Source organism: Hibiscus syriacus, unplaced genomic scaffold (assembly GCF_006381635.1).
Source record: "Hibiscus syriacus cultivar Baekdansim isolate YM2019G1 unplaced genomic scaffold, ASM638163v2 tig00111493_pilon, whole genome shotgun sequence".
NCBI classification, from domain to species: Eukaryota; Viridiplantae; Streptophyta; class Magnoliopsida; order Malvales; family Malvaceae; genus Hibiscus; species Hibiscus syriacus.
The window spans coordinates 581,193-604,742 of NW_024063102.1; the positions used below are offsets into that span (position 1 = coordinate 581,193).

The window sequence follows — 23,550 nt, forward strand, 5'->3', positions numbered from 1 at the left end:
TTAAATATATATAAAAATATAGAAGTATCGAATAATTTATATTAAATCATAAAATTTAAAATTATTTTTTTTATCAAATTAAATTTTAAATTCAGATTTGGATATCCGATCCCAAAATTCATATATCCGATTTTCTCAAATCGGATACATATCACTATTTTAAATATCCGAATTTTTGAATCTGATCCGATCAAATATCCGAATTTATACACCCCTAGTTATTGATATAACAATAATTACCTTTGTCAAACTTTTGAAACGTTGATAATTTCTTGAGTGAGCAATCAATAATAGTTTGATTGCGAGTAGTTCACCAGGAGCAGTGACACATTTTCAAATTTTACCATGATTGCTTTAATGGTGTAATTATAGTTTTAGTCCCTCTTGTATACTAATATTTTAATTTTACATAATTTGGACATCTATTTTTATAATGCTAGTAGGAGTTCCATATTGATAGCATTACAAGTCGTTGTGACTACTTTTTCTGTTATCACCTTGACGATGACAACAACTAATATTATTACTTTGGATCTATTAATGCCATTATTAAAATAGATATTAAATTTTAAATTTCAGCAAAGCAGAAGGACTAAAACAATACTTAAACATGTGACAAGTTTCAATACTTGTGAAAACATGAAGGGCAGGAGGCAAGAGCCGAGTCCTTATTCACGAGTATTAATGGTGGACGAAGAAAACATATTATATACACAGTATGAAGCATGGACTTTAAGCCAAACTGGTTTACCAAAAAGGTGGAGGAGATTTTTGAATGAGTCGCGCTCCAACGTTCAAATTGAAATTAGGATTCGCGTGATTCATCAAACGGTCACAATCCCTCTTTGTGAATGCATCAGTGGAAAACCCTATATATTTTCAACAAATTTCTGTGTTTAGATCAAGACCCACCTCCCAAAATGCAGATTCTGATCTGGGTTTTTGAAGTTGCACTCGTTTGTTCAGTTTTTCCCTTTCCACCATTGTCACTAGCTCAAACAATCTCACAAGCTCCACCTGTTTGTTCAGGGGCTGACAGAGCTGCTCTGCTCGCTTTCAAAGCCAAAATCGTGAAGGACACAACGGAGAGTCTCTCTTCATGGACTGGAACAGATTGCTGTGGTGGAGATTGGGAAGGTGTTGAATGTAATCCAGCAGGAAGGGTCACTACATTGGCTCTTCAAAGTCCTGCAAGGGATGGTGCCCTCTACATGAAGGGTACCCTGTCTTCTTCTCTGGGTAGTTTGCCTTTCCTAGAGGTGTTGGTCATAAGCGGGATGAAGCTTATTTCAGGTCCAATCCCTGATAGCTTTTCCAAGCTAACCAGACTTACACAGTTGGTCCTTGAAGACAATTCGCTTCAAGGGTACATTCCCTTAAGTTTAGGTCGGTTGTCCTATCTCCAAACACTCTCATTGGCTGGTAACCGTCTAAAGGGGACAGTTCCACCAGGCTTAGGGAATTTGAGAAACCTTGTGATGATGAATTTAGGAAGAAACTTGTTGTCAGGTCCTATCCCTTCTAGTTTCAAAACTCTTCTTCGTTTGCAGTCTTTTGATCTCAGCTTCAACTCATTTTCTGGTTCCATCCCTGAATTTATAGGACAGTTTCGAAACATTACGTTCATCGACATATCGAATAACCGAGTCTCGGATCACCTACCCATCTCCATGTTCAACTTGGTCAGCCTGTCATATCTGTCATTGAGCCACAATCAGCTCACTGGAACCATCCCAGACCAGATAGGGAACCTTAAGTCTCTCACTAGTATTTCATTGAGTAGCAACAAGTTTATAGGTCACATTCCAGCGTCTATTTCAAGATTGCAGAACCTCTGGCACCTTAATTTATCCAGAAATGGGTTCACTGGCCCTTTACCAGATGTCTCTAGCGGGGGAATCCCTTCACTTTTGTCAATAGACCTGTCCTTCAACAACCTCAGTTTGGGGACAGTCCCTAACTGGATCACAGACAGACAGCTTTCAGATGTAAACCTAGCTGGTTGTAAACTGAAAGGAAGCCTCCCAAAGTTTACAAGACCAGATTCATTGAACTCCATAGACTTGTCCAACAATTTCTTCACAGGAGGCATTTCATCATTTTTATCAAGCATGACAAGTCTGCAGAAGCTGAAGCTTTCAAATAACCAGCTGAAGTTTGATCTTTCAGAGCTCAAAGTCCCAGATGGGATTTCCTCTATCGATCTTCATTCGAACAGCGTAATCGGCTCTCTCTCGGTCATCCTAAATAACCGAACAAGCAGCTTCTTGGAGGTTATAGATGTGTCCAACAATCTCATTTCTGGTACAATACCAGAATTCACCAAAGGGTTGAATTTTAAAAGTGTTGAATATAGGGAGCAACCAGATTGCAGGGAAGATACCAAGTTCAATCTCGAATCTGGTCGAACTCGAAAGGCTGGATGTTTCGAGGAACCTGATAACTGGAACCATACCGATAAGTTTAGGACAATTGGTGGAGCTTCATTGGCTCGATGTTTCCATCAACAGGCTCACTGGAAAGATCCCAGCAAGCTTGTTGGGCATTAAGGGTATGAGACATTCAAGCTTCAGGGCAAACAGACTATGCGGAGAGATCCCACAAGGTCGGCCTTACAACATCTTCCCTGCTTCAGCTTATGCTCATAATCTCTGCCTATGTGGGAAACCAATGCCACCTTGCAGGGAAACAAACAAGAGATAAGTCAGTGAAATGCTGACTCTAATCTGCCCAAAATAGAAATATTCATGTTTTTACTGTACTGGCCACATTTTTTTTTTACCTTTTCCATTTGTAATTTCAAGTACAATTTAACTAATAATTATTATGGGAAGAAACATTATTTCTGGGTAATTTTTTTTATGAAAATAGAATCAACTAGTTTTATTAAAAAATAAATATTTAAAATTACAATGAATTTTTGTTATAGTAGTCGTAAATTAAACACATAATTATGATTTCTTTTATAATCATTGATTCAAGAAATTAACCACTTGAAATCATAAAATAAAAAAATTAAAAAATAATATAAAAAAACTTAAACAAAAGATGAAATATAAATAAGAACGCATCTCAATAGACAAGTTACAATCTTTATGCTACTTATCAGCTTTGCATAACCGTTATTGATATAATAGTCGTAACCATTTTTTATAGGATAAATTATACTGTTTCTCATTAAATTATACTCTCTTCCCTATTTTTCTCACCCAACTTTCAATTTTTCTATTCTACTCACTAAACTTTACAAATTGAATCATTTTATTCACTGTCGTTAGCTATTTAATGGTGTTATGACGTGACACAAACATCAAAACGATATCGTTTTGAAAAACTCAAATATACACCAAAACGACGTCGTTTTGAATCTTATATTGAAAGTTTGGTGAGTAAAATAAGAGAGGGAGTAAAGCTCAATGATGAATTGTGTAATTTACCCTTTTTCCTTTTCTTCTTCATTTTCTCTCCGCCGGACACCATGTCATTTTCATTTCGGTCACCGTCCATAGTCCACCGTCACTGATGGTGGTCGTTTGCATCTTGACCCACTGAGTCCGAATATGGTGATTGTTTCACCGAAAAATACCCCAAAACTCGTGAATCTCGATTAAAACGTTTCGGCTCCATCACTTTCAATCTCAAATTCGTGGACTTTGGAGCAACTTCCGATAAAATGGAGGTCGGATTCGAAATCAAGGAGTAGAGGCAAAACGACCTATGAAATTTGGGATTGAACAACCACAATCTACGGCGGCTGACGGTGGCATCCAACCACCTTATGTTTTTTTATTATTTTCTCAATTATTTTATATTAAAAAATAAAAAAGACCACGTCATCAGTCGTTAGAGAGGAAACGGGGGAGTGAGCAAAATGATTCCATTTGTAAAGTTTAATGAGCAAAATATAAAAATTGAAAATTGCTTGAGAAAAATAGGAGAGAGAGTATAGTTCGGTGAGGAACGGTGTAATTTTTCCTTTTTTTATACATGGAACATTTAAGAAAATGTGATTATTTTATATTTTAAATATTTAGACCGTTCATTATTAAATTATATTCTCACTCCTATTTTATTCATTAAAATTTAATTTTTTTAATTTAATTATTAAAATCACTCATAAATCTCAAATTTTAGTATAACAGAAAGCCAAAATCTTAAACGGGTGAACTTTTTTTCATTTGGATTCACGAGTTGGCTTCAACATCCACAGTACAATTATGAGAAGTAAACTTTGGGCCATAAATTTGGGTTCTGGAGGCTCAAATTATTGGTCCGGGTAATGGAAAGAAAGCATTGTTTAGTCTTTGTGCGGTGGAAGATACTACCGACTTCGCTTTAGTTGATTCCCTTCGTCTTTCACCCTTTGTGGCCCTCCAAAATTTGCTTTCGTCTACAGATAAAGATTACAAGTAAAACACTTTTTCCTCTTCCAAGAATCACTTTGCTTTCTTCCTCTCCCTCCTTCGAATATTCAGCTGTACCAAACACAGCCTAGAGGTGTTTGTGAAGAAGACAGGCAAATGAATCTGACATTGATAGTGAAAAAAATATAAAGTTAAGGTGGTGGGTGGCGGTCAATCAATGTCTTTTTCCACCCAAACCTCCATCGCCCTTCTGCTATAAAAAGTGCCACCTTAGCTCCACTCTCCACTCTCTTAACATGTCAATTAGTAAGCTCCAGTTTATTTTTTTAGTGGTCTCTTAATGTAATATTTGTTCGGAATACATTTTAATCATTGATAATATATATATCTTATAAATACAATTACTTGAATTCATGATCTTTAAAAAGAATAATATTTTTTTTTACGATTGAAATCACTCAAGATTCAATGTTAATATAAATTTTTAATAGCATTAACTAGAATGAGAAATTGATATGCACACTGTAAAAGTGGAAGGGTGCTCTCATCTCATGTAAAAGAATTCTCTAACATCAAAATAAAACATAACTTTTCGTATGGTTCATTTTGACCGCCTTGGGGGTACATTTGACCCATGCTCTTATCTTGCATGCCCTTAGCGTCCTCTTTGCACAAAATTACATATAGATTCTTTTAGGCAAATATATAACTTTATTTACACTAGGAGAAAAAAAGCCAAAACTTCAATCAAGATCGTAGACTACAAAGACAAGTAGAACATGCGATTATTAGTAACATCATACTCATATTTATAATTATATAATATAGTTGAAGAAACTAAAAGCTATATATGTATATATATGTAGCAAATTTCATGACATTTGACTCAACAAACATTGGGGCCAAACCCTACGAACCCATTGGCTCCATCAAACGAAATTTGGATCCCCTCTTGCTGGATGTTACCTATTATTGAAATTCCTGAATCGGAGGAGGCAAATGCAAAACAGAATGTTCCCATATCGTCAACGGGGATAAGAAAGTTCCTTGCGGGTAGGGTTAAGGTTGGTCCGCTTGAGAAATAGAATGATATTGTCGGAACTCGAACCGAGACAAAACCTGATAGGTTATAACATGTATCGAATATGGACACTCCCGTGGCACGGGGAAGGTTAGACGTTTGTGAGATAAAAGCATTACGGAAGGCATTGTAAGCCGAAGCGGGGAATCTTGTCACCGCGGTACCGGTGTCCATAACAACTCCACCGTACCCTAATTCGTTAAGTCGAAAAATTTGTTCAGGTATGGGAACTCGAATACCTCCTACTCCAACACCCGAAAGCCCGACATAGTAAAAACTCGGGGCCCGTGAGTTACGTAGTAAAGGGACCCATGAAGCCCCGACGGGCATCGCTCCACGACCGAATACCAATGACCCGGATGCATCGGTGCCCCGACTCACTAAACAGTAGCTAAATGCACCACCCGTTTGACCACCCAATTGACCCACGAGTGACATGGATCCACCTCCAAGGCCCAACAATCCGGCTGCCCCGATGAACATGCCCCGGTTAATATGACCGCATCCGATAGCCACGTTTTTAACCACGGTTCGACCAAAAGTGAGCGTTTCAAGCGCCAGGGTCCCTTTTGTATAAGATCCATCACCATACGAAACTTCATACCGGCAGGACCGACCCGCATTGCAACCCGAATTCTGAAGCCGGTCACAAACGGAGGAGCTACAAGAGACTCCAGCGAAAGAAGCGGAATCAGCCGGGTTGAAAACCGGGTCGGATTGTCGATAGCATTGGTTACAAGGCTGACACTGAACCCAAACGATATCACTACCCGAATCAATAACCATGTACTGACTCCTCGGTGGACTGCCAACCCCTATCCTGACGAAATACTCACCACTTCCTTGAGCCATTCCCGAAATGACATCCGACCCAAAATCGTTCAACTCGTAAGCATCGTCACCGTCGTGTGTTCCGCCGCCTGGGAGACGGCGGAGGAGGCTCGCCACCCTTTTCACGTCTCTTTTCATACGTGCATCAAAACGACGGCCATGGTCGTGATGAAAAGTAGAGTTAACGCCGGAAGATAACTTGTCTCGATGGACAAGTTTCAGTTCCCATTCCCCCCGATGATCATCACTTCCGCTAACGTTGGAAAGATGATGAAATTCAGATGTTTCGAGAGGCTTAAACTTAAACGTTTTGGTCCCCATAAGAGTTTGATTGACGTTCAAAAGATGAAAATCGAGGTAAGAGGTAGCGGCAGCGACGCCGATGCTACATAGAGTTAATTGTTGCACCGCCGCCAGGACCGTTAAGATTGCGGGTGAAGCTGGTGACATGATGGAGGTGGGGCTTTTCGGTGTCGAGGATGTTAATGGAGAAAGGAGGAGAGGGTAGTGGGGAATTTATTTGCGGCATGGGGATGCGTACAAGGAAAAGGACATGTGGGGTTTGGAGACTGAGGTTAAAGGCTTAAAGCGGTTTCTGTTTTGGTTTTTGGACTGATTGATCATCATCACTGTTTGAGGGGGGAAACTGTGTCTTGTTTTCCAACTTTTTTTTTTCTTCTGCTTTAATGAGTAGGTGTTATGTTGACACCCGAGTAATTGATTACTGTATAGTGTATATATACATTTTTGTGTATACTATAGTTTGTCCACACACTATTGAAATTGTGGAAGCGAAATTTTCTAAAGGGAATAATTAGATCTACAAGTATAAATTTTATAAATTCTTATTGATGATAATAACTTTTATTTGTTTTTTTTGTTGACGATTCATTTCTTTTTATTTTGAGTAAAAAATCACGATTGCTGAAAAAACAATCATTGATTGATATTTTTATTTTAAAGAGAATCGATCATAAATAGATGATGGAAGATGGAAGATGGAAGATGGAAGATGGAAGATGGAAGATGAAGAATGAAGAAGATAATATAAAAGTTACGAGAATTTCAATCTATATTTAGTTTTAGTTGGAGATATTTATAGTGACTTTTAATGCTTCTGTCACTTACAAGATTATTATGACTATTTATAAGTCAGTATACAAGTCAAAACCATTAGATAGAATTTGAATTTTTATTCTGACGGATTATATATATGTCTATCTAAGGACTTATTTACATATTATAATTTACTAGAAATTTATGTTCAAAAGATACATACCAACAAAAAAACTATCACAAATTTGGAAGATCTTGAAAATCATCTTCATAAATATACAACTACACTATTAATATACGATATTTTTAACCACAATGAGAGCAAAAGATATTGAGGATTCGTTTGGTGTTGTTTTCTAAAAACACTTTTAACTAAAAAGCTTGTTTTGACGGTTGGTAAAATCAACGTCAAATGACTAAAAAATGAAAAAAAGATTACAGCGGTTTCAAACTAATCGCAAAAGCTAGGATTTCTAGTATTTTCATTTTTAACTTCGCGTTTGGAAGCATATTATAATTTTACCCTTACTAATGCATAGGCCCCACTCAATTATGTATTTATATTTATATAAAATATATTTTTATTATAATTATATTTTTTATTTATATTTATTTATATTTTTATTATAGTTTAAATTGATATAATTCATATATAATAATATTTTTTAAATTTATTATGGTTTAAATTTGTATGATTTATATAGAAGTTTAAATATAATTTAAATGTTATATTTTATAATTTACAACATAATGTCTATAATGAACATTTTATTTTTTTAAACCAGTTTTTTAAGAGCAATCACAAACAATTAAATTCTAAACTGCACTTTTATACAACACTTTTCAAAGTTACTTCTAAAAAATTATACCAAACTAGCCCCGAATCTTTTAACATGAGCCTTTTTATGTCAACCTTTAAAAGCATATTTATCTTATCAGTATTTAATATCTTTCAATTTTATTAAACAAAAACATTATAAGTTAATAAAAGTCTAAAAGTTCAGAATAAATTAATAACATGAATTATTTTTTTTTAAAAATAGTTGAAGTGAACAAACTAACTACTTAGAATAAAAAGATTCATATATATATATAAATTTAATGAATGAATTATAAGAACAAATAAACATCATTATCAGTAGTGAAGGATAAATAACATTAATACCAAAATAAAAAATTTATACAATAATGATGATTCGTTGAAAATTATTGCAACTCAATCACAACTTATCTTCGATGATTGTGAGTATTTATCAATATCTAATTTAAGGGTCTAAAGTGAATATAGGTCAATAGGATAATCAAACAAACGCCATCTGAATTTAGAGATATGACGTTAAATTCAATCTTGAGAATAAATAAGAAAAAAAAGTACTACAAAAAGAGACAAAATCATTCATCACTTTCGTAAAAAAACTAATTCAAAAATTAATATAACTTAACATAAAATGAAAAAAAATCAATGATCAACAATTAATCTAAAATTAATATCGTTATTAACAATAAAATTATATATAAATATTAATAAAAAGCATATTCATATTATAAAATATATAGCATTAAAAAATTAGAAATGAACCATACATCAATATCAATCCACCCACGATGAAAATGTTAATTAGAAAAGGCTGTCTTCTCTTTTCCTTTAAATTAATTGATGGAAACCTAAAGTACCATTACCTTTATCTATATATATATATAATGTAAATTTTTTTTGATTTTACATAAATTTAGAATCGTCATATGATTAAAAATAGATAATTAAAATTAACAGTATAAAATAAAAAAATATTTATTAAAAAAATAAAAAAAAGGTTAATATCAACTGTCTATTGTTATATTTTTAATTAATTGCTTGAAACATAAATTATTATGGTTGCTAGTGATAATTACTTTATTTAATTAACATCACTATCAAGTTCAATGTAGCTCAATTTCCACAAGTCTCTAATAGCAACCCTCTCTTTCCCTCTTTCATCAATCAATCTTTCCACTTTTTCCCCCCTTTCTCCTTTCATTATAATATGAGAGGTTCTTCCAAAGCATGTAAATCCGTGGACCAGATCATCAGACATTATCATCCTCACTTGCCGAACCTCTTAAACTTCACCATGTATACTAATTACTGAGGACTAATTGAACAATCAAACTCATAAACTAATTAATTTATTCGGATAAAATTTTCACGTTCTCTCAAAATTCTCTAAACTATCTCTCGTTTTGGTAACCCCAAGGCTTTATTGGTAGGAACGAATGCAAAATCTTACCTTAGGGGTGGATTTCTAAAATTTTTAGAGAGGCGAATTTATAAAGTTATAGGGACGAAAATATATTATTAATAAAAAGTATAAAAAATATCTCAAATATATAGTAATTTAAAATTTTTAAAGAGTGATTGCTCTCAACCGCTCCCTCACTCCATCCCTGTATATCAGTATATAAATGTTTTGGTGAATGAGTGGATGGAAATGGGTAGACGAAAATAGGATTTATCAGGATAGTGATCTGACTACCTCCCCCATGGGTAATGGACCATGGTGATGATGACGATGATGAACTATGTGCCTCTTTAGCTGTTCACGCATGATGCTGTTGGCAGGCCATGCAAGAAACTGAAAGAGAAGACACAGAAGGGTTGGCTATAGAAATGGAAATGCATAATCATTGCACGACATGCGACTCTCATACCTATGCTATTGCCCATTATTTCCTGCGTATTCAAGTCCACCCCCAACAATGGGACACTACGGTTCTTCAATAATATATGTCCAGCATGGACCGAAGTATTGGAGGAGTGTTTCTAAAAATTTTAATTTCTCATATATTTTAGTCATTTTTTTATTTTTAATTTGAAAACTTTGTCCATTGAGAAGACCTTAGTGGTGAACTTACAGATTTTGTTTAAAAAAGAGCTTTAGAATGCAGGGTTTTTATGCTTTTTCTTTTTTCTTCTTACCGCAAACATAATCAGTAGACATTAGTGCATAAAGTTGAGCTTCTTTTGTTGTCAAATCATAAACAACTAATGGCAATAATTTTAGTTTATAAATAAATAAAACAACAGTAATATATGTACCTTGCTTCCCCTTATTTGAGTGGGAGGTTAGTTTAAAAGCAAAGATTGCTCGTAATCTTATATTTTAATCCCAATCATGGCGGCTGATCTCATTCTTTTTGGCTGAATCCTACCCTTTTTATTTTCATTTTCAGTACCAACGATCAACTGACTTGGTTTATAATATTATCTCAACTAATCCACCCTTTGGGGTACTCTAACCTACACTCAAAATTATTAACCAAAGGATTCCAAATTTTACTTATTTGGTTTATGCATTCATCCTTTCGGATTTCAATCCTTTCTTTGTTAAGGACAGACCGAAGAGATATTGGAATATAGTTGTACCTCTGGAAATTTTAATTTATCGTATAGTTTAAATTTTTTTAAATAAAAAATAATTATATTTAATTTTTTACATTTAAACTCGTGATTTTTAAGAGGTATCAACCGAAACGTTGGAAAGCAACAAAGGCATTATTCAATTGTGTGTTAATGGTGGGAAAAGACGACAAAGGAGAAACCAAAACTGATATGTTAGAAAAATATGAAAGAGAACAAAAGTGGGGAGAATTGAATAGAAAATGGTGAAGATGGGAATACAAAGGATAGGCACTACTACCCAAGTTCTCCCAATAATTGAGTCATTATTACCACCTAAGAGTTGCCCTAATTTTAAATTATGGGCACTGAAATATATGTGATTATATAACCTTTCTCTTTCTAGATGTCGTTGTAAACCATGCACGTGGAACGTTCAAGAAATTGAAATTTTAGGCTTTTGAAATCATTTTTGCTTTATATATATCAAGATATAAATACAACAATTATTTCATCCTTCCATGTCATTGAATCATGCTAAACGAACACCAAGTGAAATGAAGAATATATATGTATGTGTATGTATAGTTAAGAGTAGAAGAAAAGTACGTGGAAATCCTGAAATAATTCTCATGGGAATATCAACATAGAGTGAAATTTTTATATTATTGTAGACACCCATTTTCTTAAAAGATAGAACTAGCAAGAGTTCATCTCTTAAGAAACTCTTCCACTACCATATCTTTTAAAGCAATAACCACACCAACAAACGTGCAACAACCGAGCAAGGAGTCTAGTTGCATTAGGATTCTATTGTTAATAGGATTCTAAAAATAATTAGTTTTTTTCACTATAAATACATGTAATCCTCCCCATTTGTAAAAACGGATTTACATACAAGATGCAGAGGAAAGCACGAAAAAATACAAAGGCAAAACTATTGTAAACGATTCGAAAATGAAATAAAAGGTAGTATTTTTTTTTACATTGAATCGTTCATTTCTCGCATGTGCATATTATTTTTCTTGAGATTTGGTTCGAATAACCTAAAGCGTGGGTTGCGCCGATGACCAAAAAGGGGTGTGGGGTTTCGAAGTTTCAAACCTATATATACTCCCGAGGCATGTTCATTTTTTTAAAAGTATTTAATATTTCCTCCTAAGTCAATCTTAATCTTTAATTTACCTTGAAATTTACCCTTTAATTTTACTTTTATATTAATTTCGTCTCCTATATATATATATATATTTAATTATATATATTTATTTATATATTATATTATATTTTTTATTATATATATATCATTATATATATATATATATATATATATATATATAGATGTATTAATTTTTCTCCATTTGCTATGTATATATATTTTTTCTTAATATTATATTTTTGTTTTTATTTATTTATATATATTATATTTTTACTTTATTTTATTTTTTTCTATTTTTTTCTTAATATCATGTATATCTTTATTTTTACTTGTTTTACTTAGTATTATATATTTATTATTTTTATTTGTTTTAGTAAATACTACTTTATAGTACACATTATTTTTATTCATTTTTAATTTCTTTTACCTTTTTTTACTCCATTATTTTTTCCCTTTATCTCTGTCTTTTTTTTAACATTTTATTCTTTTTGTTTATTTTGTTTATTATTTTTTTACATATTTTGTTATTTTCCATTTTTCTTGTTTTATTTATTATTCTCACGTTTGCACACTTGCTATCCTAATTCAATTTTATACTCCGCTACGAATCTAACGTTCTTATCTTTTAAGGGTATTCAAATCAATCAATTGTAAGTAATTTGAATCGGGTCTGTTAAATTTTAATTTTAATTTCGAATTTTCGCAACTAAGACAACCGACAAATTAATTGGTACTGAAAGGGAGGTTCAAGAGTGCTAATCCTTTCTTGACCGTAACCGACTCCCGAACCCGATACATTTCTGGTAAAAACGAAGATCAGGTAAGATGGTGTCTGACCCACCTAAATTCATTTTAAAATGGTCGGTGGCAACTCCAATCCACATTTTTCAAGTGGAAGCCCAATTTCGGGGCTCGACCGAAAGATGGTTACGACAGCTTGGCGACTCCGCTGGGGACAGGTAAGTGAGTCAGGCCAAAATTAATTTTCGGTTGTCTTTTTTTTAGCGAAAATTACAAGTTTAAATTTTAATTTATTTATTCGATTTCAATTATTTATCTTTGATTATTTTTTTTCAAGTAAATAGTTGTACTGACGTTTTTTCAATGATTTCAGATTTTTGAAAAAGTTTCCATCTCTAGCACTATACCCGAGCTCCGAACCCTTTTAAGTGGGGGTGAAAGCGACGCCTTCGTGTGAATTTATTCACCGTGTGGGCCTAGCAAGTAGCCTTCGGGATTCATATACCTTATGTCTTCGTGTGAATTTATTCACCGTGCGGGCACAAGAGAATGTTTCCTCTCGAGTTTAACTTAGTCCACATAAGCTTGTAATGGGCTTAGGACTAAGGGTATGGCAATCCCAAGGGGGCACCAGAAAGGAGAACTCGAGTACCTTATGTAAAACCTAAACCGGGAGAATACAGGGAATTAGAACCCACCCCATAACCTCATTTCAAACTCTAGGTTGTTTTTATTTATTACTTTACTTTCTGTTCAAAGCATGCGAACTAAACAAATATGCGATTATGATTTGTTTGAAATTAACATGCGAGATAGAGATCATGTCCGGGTAGGAATAATAAGCATGTGGGGTAGATATCATGTGGGGTAGGGCTTTTATTTTCATGATTGTTTTTTTCACCTCACTAACCTTTTTCATTTTTGTCCTCTTTTATTTTGTTTTCATCATTTGCATCATTTAAAAGAGGTATTGATCCACAAAAAACGTGTTTTTTAAAACATAAATAATTCGCATTAATGGACAAAGGGGATTTACATACAAGATACAGAGGAAAGCACGAAAAAATACAAAGGCAAAGCTATTGTAAACGATTCGAAAAGGAAATAAAAGGTAGCATCTTTTTTTTACATTGATTCGTTCATTTCTCACATGTGCATGTTATTTTTCTCGAGATTTGGTTTGAATAACCCAAAGCGTGGGTTGCGCCGATGACATTTCAAACCTAGATCTACACCCGAGGCATGTTCATTTTTTAAAGTATTTAATATTCCCCCTAAGTCAATCTTAATCTTTAATTTACCTTGAAATTTACCCTTTAATTTTACTTTTATATTAATTTTGTCCCCTATATATATTTTTTTAATTATTTATTTATTTATTTATTTACTATATTCCTTTTTTATTTATATTATATTATTTTTATTATATATATCTTATATCATTATATATATATATAGATGTAATAATTTTTCTCCATTTACTATGTATATATATTTTTTCTTAATATTATATTTTATACGTTATTATATATATTTTTTCTTAATATTCTATTTTTGTTTTTATTTATTTATATATATATATTATATTTTTACTTTATTTTATTTTTTTCTTAATATCTTGTATATCTTTATTTTTTATTTGTTTTACTTAGTATTATATATTTATTCTTTTTATTTGTTTTAGTAAATACTACTTTATATGTACACATTATTTTTATTCTTTTTTAATTTCTTTTACCTTTTTATTTTTTTACTCCATTAATATTTTCTCTTTATCTGTGTCTTTGTTTTTTAACATTTTATTCATTTTGTTTATTTTTATTTTTTTATTATTTTTTACGTGTTTTGTTATTTTCCATTTTTTCTTGTTTTATTTATTATTCTCACGTTTGCACACTTGCTATCCTAATTCGATTTTATACTCCACTACGAGTCAAGCGTTTTTATCTTTTAAGGGTATTCAAATCAATCAATTGTAAGTAATTTGAATCGAGTTTGTTAAATTTTAATTTTAATTTCAAATTTTCGCAAATAAGACAATCGGCAAATTAATTGGTACTGAAAGGGTGGTTCAAGGGTGCTAATCCTTCCTTGACTGTAACAGACTCCCGAACGCGACACATTTCTGGTAAAATCGCAGATCAGGTAAGATGGTGTCCGACCCACCTAAATTCATTTTAAAATGGTCGGTGGCGACTCCAATCCACATTTTTCAAATCGACGCCCAATTCCGGGGCCCAACCAAAAGACGGTTACGACAATTATGAGCATGGATTTAAATATCGGCAGCAGGAACATGAACATAGAGTTGAATTTTGTATTATGAGGATGGATTTAAATAATGGTATGCGACAGCGATAGCGTCCCGTTATAGCGATAGTGGTGTCCTCCACGACCATTATTATATGACCGTTATACTCGCAAATCCCACAATAACACTCGTTATATCCGCTATCGTAACTGAAAATGCAAACACAACCACTATTTGAATCTTTGATTATGAGTGATTTTTTAAAATTCTAGAAAGATAGAATTTTACAAATTTTAAGAAATATAAATAAAATATAAAAATATTTATAATTTATGATAATTTAGAATTTTATGATTTTTTCATCCGTCCTCGACCCATCTCAATCCCAAGATAAGGATATATATGCGGAGATAGGTATGGCCGTATAATTGTTGGGTTAATGAGCAGAACAAGACAGGTTTCGGTGAAGATAAAACCTATCCAATGGTATTGTAGTTTGAAACCAACAGTTTCTTTCCTCAATAATGAAGGTTTCTAGAAGACGAGTATAATATTAAATCAGTAGAATGACTGGAACTTGAAAGTGGATAATTTAATTTTCTCTGTGGAATATATGTAAGTGTCGGAGGTTGTTGTCGGTTTATGAAGAAGCTTCATGGATCCCTCGTATACAACTTAAAGTGAAACTTGTTTTTTATCGTTTGTTGATCATAGTATATATACCCAAGGCTCGAACCAAGTTTAGACATAATCGAATGCTTTAAATTTTAGATTTATTTCTTTGGTATTAGGTGCAACAACTATTGGATGAGCCTTGAAATAACTAACACGTTAGGTTTAAACTTTGCATACGTTCCGATTCTTGGTTAAAATAATTCATGTTAGATAGAAAACTAATAATAAACATATTACTTATGTGACATTTTTACACGTGTTTAATTTGTAACCCCCTCAGACCGATGCGGGTAACCCGATTCGATCTGGAGTGTCACATTAGGGCCACCAGAGCGACCTATTATAAAAATAGCGGAAAATTTAAAACTTTTATTAAAACATGTAACTTATAAAATGATTTATCATTATGTAGAAATAAAACAGATTTTTTTCCAGACTCGTATATAAAACAAAATACAATTACATTATGTATGTTCATTAACGTTTCTAGACTCATCCAAATCACTTACTTAATCCTTAGTCCTTGAGGTTACTTAATTCATTTAGCAGTTAAGTCCATTACAGTCACTTTGGGATTTTTCAGGATAATCCAGACGTTTCTGAATTTCATATACATATTGTAATTTCGTTCAATTCAATTTGGTCTTCGTTGTTGATTTGTCGAACAAATATCCAGTTCATAATACTGAATACGATATAGAGTTGAGCTAATTTGAATACTTCCAAAATTATCATCGAGCCACACTTGAGAAGACGAACACACATTCAAGTAATATCTATGCCGTTCAGGTACTGATATAACACTAGCATTGATTGCTCGGCTTAATATGTGATCCATAACTTTTAAGAGCAGTACCACATCCATATTTATTTGGATTCCTTAATTAATCCAACACTTCTACTAAGTTTACGTCATAAGGGTATTTTAGTCATTTTGATGCTCAGTTTCCTTCCATTTTTTTCAGAGCTCGAGGATATTCAATCATTCCTGAGCTTGGTGATATTCTTGAGTCATTTTCATTACAAGGGTATTCTGATCATTTTACAGATCCGGTGTATTTCAATCATTTCCTTCCATTCTGTCTTATTATTTAATTCCAACTTATCATCTATTTCAGACCTTTCAAACAATTCTAACAAAAGAGCACCCTCGATAATTTATTCTTAACTCTGAGATTTTCAGGTCAATTGTCTTCTCAGAAGTTACCAGTTACCAACAGGTTATCAGAATTTTTCTGTACAAAGACAGGATCTTAATAATTAAATCCGTAATTCATTTAGTTAAGTATAAATCCTCAAAGTACTTTCTCATTCAGGGTCAACTCGGGCTATTTTTACCTTTCAAGGGAATTTTCGTAATTTCTTAACCAGATAATTTCGGTATTAACTCTTAACGAGCATACTTATAATTTAGAGATCCTATGGTTAATTGCTTCCTTGAACATTCTCTGATCTTGAAATGATTCCTTAACATACTTCTAGTATCTTGCATAAACCCTCTTGGGTTTAAAAATCAGTTATCCATAATTTCCAAGTAAAACTAACATTTCTTATGCACATCAATAGTTTTATCAGATCAATATGTCTTTTCAGATTTATTAATCCACTTCCAGGGACAATTGTTGTCATTTTACAACATAAGGTTAATTTCGTAATTTTACCTAATCAAAATATTCTCATAATTTATCATCTAAGTACCTTTAATGAGATAAATTATAATATACATATCCATAGCTGATTCATTTATCCTTTAATTCCAGAACTTGTAATTTAATACCAACTGTCCTTTAATTTCTTATAATAGTCATCTGAGCCATATTCAGTTACCTACGTCCTACCATATTCGTATCGAGTGTAGAATTTCATTAATTACACATATGAGACCAAACATTTCCATTCATGCATTTACCAATACCAACATGTTCTATAAAACATAAAGAGGTAGTAATGTATTACCTCGATTTTTGTGCCATACTGATCGACCTTTAAATTCCATTCAAACGCTCTCGATCTTGAAATAATCTTTCAATAATTCCTCATATACATAACAATAAATATTTCATAAAAAACGAGGCTTAATTTCGAAAAACAGATCGAATCGGGTGACTAATCAGTAAAAACCAACTTACCGGGTTCGAATTTGGCTAAATAGACCCCAAAAACAGATTCAGGACGTCGAAAAATGTCAGAATAGGTATACCCGGTCAAAGTCAAAGGTCGTTTAATTCCCGGTCAAAGTTCTGGTCAATAGTGGTCAACGTCGGTCAACGCAGGTCAACGGTCAACAATCGACCATTTTACACAAATATCACACTAGGAGAAATTAATTACAAAATTATCCACCTTCTATAATTATTTACAAAACAAACACCTGAATTTTACACAAATAGCATTCAAAGAGAAATTAATTATAAAATTAACACCCTGCTGCCAGACGATGCCCACTCTTGGGGGGTAGCGCGTGAACAGTGATACGGTGTCGAAAAATTCCTAAAAATTATTTTAAGCGATTTTGAGGCACTAACAAAGCTCAGTTCACAATGTTGAACGATGGAGAGCTCGTTTTCAACAAATCTGAAACTTTGACCGCTTCACCTCCTCAAGCGCCGCCGCCGACGGAGACAAGGAGGACACCGGCAGACTCAAAACGGCAAAAGGAACACGATGGTGCAGGATGTGTCGAAAATAGATGGCCGGATTGTCGTGAATCGACGAAAAACCAACAGAAATCAAGTTAAAATCGATGATACTTCCGACTGAAATTAACGACGAACGACATCGATTCACAACGAGAGGTTTGAGGGGTTTTGTTCATCGATCGAAAACGAACATGATGGTGGTTTTGGTTCGTCGATCGGAGGTCGGACGACGAGTAGATTGGAGTTAAAAGGAGGGTTGATAGAGGAGGAAAACTGGGAAAATTTCTGCTGAACCTACGCACGGGGGGAGTTTATATTTCATCATATAAAAAATGGCCAAATCATGAGTTTAGTCACTGAACTTCCTGTACTTCTTAAAAGGGTCTTCCAACTTTGAAATTTTATAATTTAATCCACCGTTTCTTTCAAAATACCAATTAAATCCAATACTTTATAATTTCTAAAATTTAGCACCTAAATTGGGGTGTTACAATTCTCCACTCCTTAAAAGAATTTCGTCCTCGAAATTCATTCATGTCACATAATTACAGAAATGAAACTTCCATAAGTTCTTTCATATCTTTCATGTAGCTCTTATTGAAACACGGATTCTCCACTAATCCTTAACCAGTTGAGTATACATTCTTATCAGAACTCTCCCTCATTTCTATACAAGAATCCAAACAAAAATTTCCTTGAGTAATCAATTCATTCTTGGTCATGAGAATAGGCTCATAGAGCAGTAGCATATCCCAATTTCATTTTCGGAGTCGAGTTAGAATTTCTCAGATGAATAACTCTCACATGGCTCGAGAGGTACTTTACAGCGTTTAGACAGACGTTACTGGTATTCCTTTATAAAACGATAGAGTCCTAACGGATTAAAGCTTAAGTTTGCTCATTACAGATAGAGATTAAACCTTAGAGTTCCAACTCAGAGAGGTACGATTGCAATCTAGGGACATGTACTGATCATACATCTTTTGACATTCGACCGGTCGGTCTATCATAAAAATTTTGACTCAAACCATAGCTCTGATACCACTAAATGTAACCCCCTCAGATCGATGCAGGTAACCCGATTCGATATGAAGTGTCACATTAGGGCCACCGGAGCGACCTACCATAAAAATAGTAGAAAATTTAAAACTTTTATTAAAACATGTAACTTATAAAATGATTTATCATTATGTAGAAATAAAACAGATTTTTTTTTCAGACTCGTATATAAAACAAAATTCAATTACATTATGTATGTTCATTAACGGTTTTAGACTCATCCAAATCACTTACTTAATCCTTAGTCATTGAGGTTACTTAATTCATTTAGCAGTCAAGTCCTTTACAATTACTTCGGATTTTTCAGGGTAATCCAGACGTTTCTGAATCTCATATACATATTGTAATTTTGTTCAATTCAATTTGGTCTTCGTGTTTGATTTGTCGAACAAATATCCAATTAATAATACTGAATACGATATAGAGTTGAGCTAAGTTGAATACTTCCAAAATTATCATCGAGCCACACTTGAGAAGACGAACACACATTCAAGTAATATTTATGTCGTTTAGGTACTGATATAACACTAGCATTGATTGCTCGGCTTAATATGTGATCCATAACTTTTAAGAGCAGTACCACATCCATGTTTATTTGGATTCCTTAATTAAACCAACACTTCTACTAAGTTTAGGTCATAAGGATATTTTGGTCATTCTGATGCTCAGTTTCCTTCCATTCTTTTCAGAGCTCGAGGATATTCAATCATTCCTGAGCTTGGTGATATTCTTGAGTCATTTTCATTACAGGGGTATTCTGGTCATTTTACAGATCAGGTGTATTTCAATCATTTCCTTCCATTATGTCTTATTATTTAATTCCAACTTATCATCTATTCCAGACCTTTCAAATAATTTTAACAAAAGAGCACCCTCGATAATTTATTCTTAACTTAGAGATTTTCAGGTCAATTGTCTTATCAGAAGTTACCTACAGGTTATCAGAAATTTTCTGTACAAAGTCAGGATCTTAACAATTAAATCCGTAATTCATTGAGTTAAGTACAAATCCTCAAAGTACTTTCTCATTCAGGGTCAACTCGAGCTATTTTTACTTTTCAAGGGAATTTTCTTAATTTCTTAATCATATAATTTCGGTATTAACTCTTAACGAGCATATTTATAATTTAGAGATCCTATGGTTAATTGCTTCCTCAAATATTCTCTGATCTTGAAATGATTCTTTAACAGACTTCTAGTATCTTGCATAAACCCTCTTGGGTTTAAAAACCGGTTATCCATAATTTCCAAGTAAAACTAACATTTCTTATGCACATCAATAGTTTTATCAGATCAATATGTCTTTTCAGATTTATTAATCCACTTCCAGGGACAATTGTTGTCATTTTACAATATAAGGGTAATTTTGTAATTTTATTTAATTGAAATATTCTCATAATTTATCATTTAAGTACCTTTAATGAGATAAATTATAATCTACATATCCATAGCTGATTCATTTATCCCTTAATTCCAGAACTTGTAATTTAATTCCAACTATCCTCCAATTTCTTATAATAATCATCTGAGCCATATTCAGTTACCTACGTTCTACCGCATTCGTATCGAGTGTAGAACTTCATTAATTACAGATATGAGACCAAACATTTCCATTCATGCATTTACTAATACCAACATATTCTATAAAGCATAAAGAGGTAGTAATATATTACCTCGATTTTTGTGCCACACTGATCGACCATTAAATTCATTCAAACGCTCTCGATCTTGAAATCATCTTCCAATAATTCCTCATATACATAACAATAAACATTTCATCAAAAACGAGGCTTAATTCTAAAAAATGGATCGAATCAGGTGACCAATTAGTGAAATCCAACTTACCGGGTTTGAATTTGTCTAAACAGACCCCAAAAACGAATTCAGGACATCGAAAAACGTCAGAATAGGTATACCTGATCAAAGTCAAAGGTCGTTTAATGCCCGGTAAACGCCAGTCAAAGTTCTGGTCAACAGTGGTCAACGCCGGTCAACAGTCATCGCAGGTCAACGGTCAACAGTCGACAATTTTACACTAATATCACCCTAACAGAAATTAATTACAAAAATATCTATCTTCTACAATTATTTACAAAACTAACACCCGAATTTTACACAAATAGTACCCAAACAGAAATTAATTACAAAATTAACACCCTGCGGCTAGACGATGCCCACTCTCAGAGGGTGGCGCGTGGGGCTCGTGAACAGTGATGCAGTGTCAGAAAATTCCTAAAAATTATTTTAAGCGACTTTGAGGCACTTACAAAGCTCGGTTCACAATGTTGAATGGCGGAGAGCTCGTTTTCAACAAATCCAAAACTTTGACCGCTTTACCTCCCCAAGCGTCGCCGCCGACGGAGACAATGAGGACACCGGCAGACTCGAAATGGCACAAGGAACATGATGGTGCGAGAGGTGTCGAAAACGGATGGCCGGATCATCGTGAATCGATGAAAAACTAACAGAAATCGAGTTAAAACCGACGATACTTCCGACTGAAATTAACGACGAACGATGCCGATTCACAACGAGAATTTAAGGGGTTTTATTCATTGGTCGAAAATGAACACGATGGTGGTTTTGGTTCGTCGATCGGAGGTCGGACGTCGTGTAGATCGGAGTTGAAAGGAGGGTTGATGGAGGAGGAAAACTGGGAAAATTTCTGCTAAACCTGCGCACGGGGGGAGTTTATATTTCATCATATAAAAAAATGGTCAAATCATGAGTTTAGTCACTGAACTTCCTGCACTTCTTAAAACGGTCTACTAACTTTGAAATTTTATAATTTAATCCACCGTTTCTTTCAAAATACCAATTAAATCCAATACTTTATAATTTCTAAAATTTAGCACCTAAATTGGGGTGTTACATAATTGATCACGTCACTTAAAATGTGACATATCACTAAAATAATGATGTGACATATATATCATCTAAAGTGAGATAATATATGTCACGTCACTAATTAAGCATATGTAAAAATATTATGTCAACAACATGTATTAAATCATTAGTCAACTTTCTATTTTCATCCAATATGAACTGTTTTGACAAAAAATTAAAACGTTGCGTTAAAACGTTTAAGAAGAAGAATAGAGGTAAAGTGATCATTTATGCAAACATTATATGGACTAATTTTGTTGTTATGCTTGGATTATTTTGGGGTGATGGGTATAGTTCTTCCCATTGATTGTTTTGTTTAGAAAAACCATTCCCATTTCTATGGCAATAGTCTTTTATAACACCAAGTTGAATTTGTTGGTTTTTTGGCAAATTTTGAATCCCACATTGGTTTTGTATAAGGAGGAGGAGAAATTCTTTTGTTATAAATAGAGCCCTCATCCTCCTTTGTTTAACATCCCACAAATATAAGCCTTCTTCTATATTAAAGGCTATTTGTACTCTTTCTCTCTCTTTGTAATATTTCCTCTATTAGTGAAATATTATTTTAGTAGTGTTCGAGGACGTAGGTATAATTTTGGTCTAACCTCGTTAAATTTTGGTGTTTTTTATGTCTATTTAATAGCTATTGTCGGGTATAGTTATTGTTAATTATTGTCGTATTAAAATTACTTGTATTGGTAGTTCTGTCTAAGGAGAGTGAGTTTTGAGAGGGACCATTGTGACCCCTTCACTCTTTCCTGGAAATCTACCTTGGGATGATTTTTAGTACAATCGTTTTCACACTAGTCACCTAGATAATAGTTTTCAAGGTAAATTTGTTATTATTGGTGGAAATTAACCCGAATTCCACAACAATTGGCATCAGAGCTCTTGGTTTATTTTAGTATGCTCTGTGGTTGCGGCTTAGGCTGATCTTCCACATCAGAAAAAAATTTCCTTGGGCAAATTGACATTCTGCATTAACATCCATTAAATAGAATTTGTAGTAGAAATGGCAGACGACACAAAAACATCCACATCGTCGTCAACAGCTTCTTCATCTTCAATTTTGGCAAGAAATGCTGTGATAAATGTTAGATTTGCAGTGGAGATTTTTTATGGCACCGTTCATTTCGGCATGTGGCAAAGTGAGGTTCTAGATGCCCTATTTCAGCAGGGTCTAGACATTTCTATTAAAGGAGAGAAACCAGATGATGTTGAGGAGAAAGAATGGAAGAATATCAATAGATTGACATGTGGTACTATTCGATCGTGTCTTTCTAGAGAGCAGAAGTATGCATTTTCTAAGGAAACTTTTGCAAGTAAATTGTGGAAGGCACTGAAGGATAATTTTTTTGAAGAAAAGCGGTCAGAACAAGCTCTACATGAAAAAGAGATTGTTATGCTTCAGCTATGTACCAGGTACCACTATGAA

General features: G+C 33.4%; 1 protein-coding gene and 1 pseudogene across 1 annotated transcript; one reads left to right on the plus strand and one right to left on the minus strand.

The window, feature by feature from the left end:
- The first annotated feature begins 796 nt into the window (after positions 1 to 796).
- Positions 797 to 2,822, plus strand: LOC120163688 (annotated as a pseudogene).
- Positions 2,823 to 5,246: 2,424 nt separating this feature from the next.
- LOC120163732 (protein ASPARTIC PROTEASE IN GUARD CELL 2-like) lies at positions 5,247 to 6,744 on the minus strand. The gene has a single exon (XM_039173580.1). It carries the CDS (start codon positions 6,724 to 6,726, stop codon positions 5,251 to 5,253), a length of 1,476 nt encoding a protein of 491 aa, XP_039029511.1. The 5' UTR covers positions 6,727 to 6,744; the 3' UTR covers positions 5,247 to 5,250.
- Positions 6,745 to 23,550: the final 16,806 nt, after the last annotated feature.

Excerpts from the sequence above, each read along its gene's own strand:
- LOC120163732 (XM_039173580.1), bottom strand. The coding sequence starts at position 6,726 with ATGTCACCAGCTTCACCCGCAATCTTAACGGTCCTGGCGGCGGTGCAA.